Source organism: Lolium perenne, chromosome 5 (genome assembly GCF_019359855.2).
Source record: "Lolium perenne isolate Kyuss_39 chromosome 5, Kyuss_2.0, whole genome shotgun sequence".
In the NCBI taxonomy this organism is placed as follows: Eukaryota; Viridiplantae; Streptophyta; class Magnoliopsida; order Poales; family Poaceae; genus Lolium; species Lolium perenne.
The window spans coordinates 115,499,586-115,502,846 of record NC_067248.2 but is presented as its reverse complement, the minus strand read 5'-3'; the positions used below and the strand labels follow the sequence as shown (position 1 = coordinate 115,502,846).

The following is a 3,261-nucleotide window of genomic DNA, read 5'->3' as shown; positions in this document are numbered from 1 at the left end:
AGAGTCCGTACATAGCCAATCATTCTATCAGCAAGTAGGGCACAGTGAGGGATGGGAGGGACTGCACTTGAAGGCTAGATGACACCATTGATCTCTATACACATTCAATGCTCGTGTTCTCTGTCAATATCATTCGGTCCATCAAAGGAACAGAATCATGCACATCTATTTGTAGACCACACGGCCGGCCTGCTTATCTTTATGTGGTTGATTGGTGAATCTTATCGCTTTAGCGAGTCAGTTGTTTGGAGGAGAACAAAGAAGTTGGCCATATTTGAAGTGACCCGTATCTATAATTCTATATGCATGTATACAGTAATTGATTTGCGTCCATGTGCATACCACTCTAGCTACTACGGAAATTTTCTGGTGTTGACTGAGATCCTCTTTCTCTTTTATCTCCTTTTCTAGTGTGTACTAGTTGAACAAAAGAAAGCGGTGGAAACAAGTTGTGTAATTTGTTAACTTATTGTTCTTGTAATATGTATCTTTACAGAGAGTTGGTGGCCGTGTTCATGGGTTCTTCTTACCTTCTCCTCTGAGACTTCAAAGTCTAACCTCCTCAAAAACCATATATGTGGGCCTTTTAATAACGAACAATACCAAATTTTGCTTTCCAAAACCGAGAAATACTGATCTAATGTTAGAATCGATAAGATCTACTCCCTCCATTCACTAATGTAAGATATTTTCGTTTTTTTTGTTGTAAATGCATGTATCTAGACACAATTTAAAATATCTAGAAGGTCTTACATTAGTGAGCAAAGGAAGTAGCTTAAATCATTTTGATACAAGGAAAGTCGCATATGCATGCAAATTGTTATCAGTTTTACTTTTCAATTGTCATCTTATTTTGACTTGAACACTATACGGAGTATTATTTACCTTATCATCTCATGTATACAAAATAAAGCTAACTTTTCATGTCACGATGTAGACCATAATAAGTATGGACATATATATATATGAACAAAGTCCGGTTTCCCCCCTAAACTTTTCACTTGGCTCATATTTCCCCCTAAACTTTACTTGACCCCCTAAACTATCAATAATGGTCTGTTTCACCCCCTTAACCTGTAAGTTTGACCCAAAATTTTGAACCAGGTAGGGTGGTTAAATGGATCATTATTCATAGTTCAGCGGGGTTTAGTGACCCTACTGAAAAGTTTAGAGGGGGGGGGGGGGAACCAGACTTTGTTCTATATATATTGATGTACTAAAGCTAATTAAATGGTGTAAGATGATAGTATTTATTTTTTTAACCCACCTCGGTTATACTTTCTTTCGTTGGATATGAAAGAACATGATTTCTTTATCACTTTTAAGTTTTATGTGATGCGGAATGGTCATAGGTTCAATAGTATAGACTATACGTGGTTAAGCTTGATGCTCATTTTAGTTTTTGTTCTTTGCATACTACATTAAGTCAATGTTCAGTATGTATGAGTATGTGACACATGCATGTCTAGAAATATTGGCCATGTGTGTCACAACATTTTATTCAAACATTTACGGCTTAAGTATATGTTCAATGACACATGTCTGGAAATAGACATTTTCATTCCTCCCAAAAAAAACATTGACCATGGTCGTGCCAAGACAGTTTGTTCATTTATCCCTGAGATGTGGGGAGGGACTTTCGGAGATGATCAAAAGTCAATGTTATTCAAGTACCAAAAAGATGACTCACCGTTGTGTGCTGCCTGTTCTAGCTACACTATCAGCCAACCTACCTACCATATGACCATATGACATGCATTGCCAAAAGGATAACACGGCATGGCATCCTAACAAACTATATACTATGCTTTCCTAGTACCACCCTATTTATATCACCCCCATCACCCTCCCTCACAACCCTACCTTCCCATACACCTCCTGTTCCCTTAGCAAGAAAGAGAATCATCCACTAGCTAGAAAGAGAAAAGGAGAGAGAGAGATGAGGAACCAGAGGCTAGTTCCTAGTACCACTTCGTCCTCTTCAAAGAACAACACCAAACAAGAACAGCCACACCTCTCGGGGGCTTACATTAGGAGCCTTGTGAAGCAACTTAGCTCCTCATCTACAGTGAGATCCAAAGACCACCACAACACCATGGGCAGCAAACCACATAGCCAACCAAATCAGGAAGAAGGGCAACAAGCCGCCCAAGCAACAACACCACCTCAACAGCAGCAGCCACACAAGAAGCAGGTGAGGAGGAGGCTCCACACAAGCAGGCCATACCAGGAGAGGCTACTCAACATGGCAGAGGCAAGGAGGGAGATCGTCTCAGCTCTCAAGGTCCACAGGGCATCCATGAGGCAAGCCAAAGAGCAGCAACAGCTGCTGCAGTTGCAACAGCAGCAGGAGGCTCTCGTAGTGCAGGAGCAAGGCCACACGAGCAGGGTTGCTGCTTGTCCACCCATGAGCTATGCTTCCTTCTCAGATTACCTGTACAACTCTCCGTTTGCACATTTCACAGCCACTAGCAGCAGTAGCTACTATTCCTCTCCGCTCCCTTACCAAACACCCATGGTTGATAGCTTTGATCACTTGCTCCCCCTCCCGACGCAACCGCTAGGGCTCAACCTCAGCTTCCAGGGCTTCGACGCTGTGGCTCCTGCTGGCGAGGACGATGCCAAGAACAGCACCGCCTCCTTCGATCCTGACCCGTTGCTCCATCACCACCCATCGCCTGCTTCCTCCTACTCGGTCTACTCCTCTCCCTCGGTGACCATGGCGAGCCATGACATGTCCTCCTCGGCCGCCGCTGTAGAGAACGCCTCGCTGCTGGCGGCCGACGCGTCCCTGCACCGGGTGCTGGACGAGCAGGAGATGGCGGCGATCTACTCCATCGGGCAGCAGCACGACGTGGAGTGGAGCGACACCGTGAACCTTGTCACGTCCGCGTGGTGGAGCAAGCTCCTCGAGAGCATCGAAGGCGGCGGCGAAGGGACGTCCAAGACTGTGAACGCCGGCGTGGAGGACACGTCTTCCACGGCGACGCTGGACTGGCTTGGTGGCGATACCCTTGGCCACCAGGGAGCCCAGGGAAGCAACGGCGGCTCTGACGTCCTGGGGACGATGCATCTCAGCGAGTACTACGGCGAAGACATCTCCTTGCCACGGTAATTAAGCTAGTGATGCTGATTGCAGGGTAATTAGCACACCCAGATCAAGGTGCAAACTTTCTCTAGCTAATGGGACGAATTTTCGTTTTGGTTTGCAGCATGGACATTGGAGAGATCCAAGGATGGGATGCGGAGTGGTTCTCATAA

General features: G+C 45.5%; 1 protein-coding gene across 1 annotated transcript; it reads left to right on the top strand.

The window, feature by feature from the left end:
- Positions 1-1,939: 1,939 nt before the first annotated feature.
- Positions 1,940-3,261, top strand: LOC127304770 (uncharacterized). The gene is made up of 2 exons (XM_051335361.2): positions 1,940-3,111; positions 3,213-3,261. Exons 1-2 carry the CDS (start codon positions 1,940-1,942, stop codon positions 3,259-3,261), a joined length of 1,221 nt encoding a protein of 406 aa, XP_051191321.1.

Coding starts and splice junctions, on each gene's coding strand:
- LOC127304770 (XM_051335361.2), top strand. CDS start 1,940: ATGAGGAACCAGAGGCTAGTTCCTAGTACCACTTCGTCCTCTTCAAAG. Junction 3,112..3,212: donor GAAGACATCTCCTTGCCACG/GTAATTAAGCTA, acceptor TTTGGTTTGCAG/CATGGACATTGGAGAGATCC.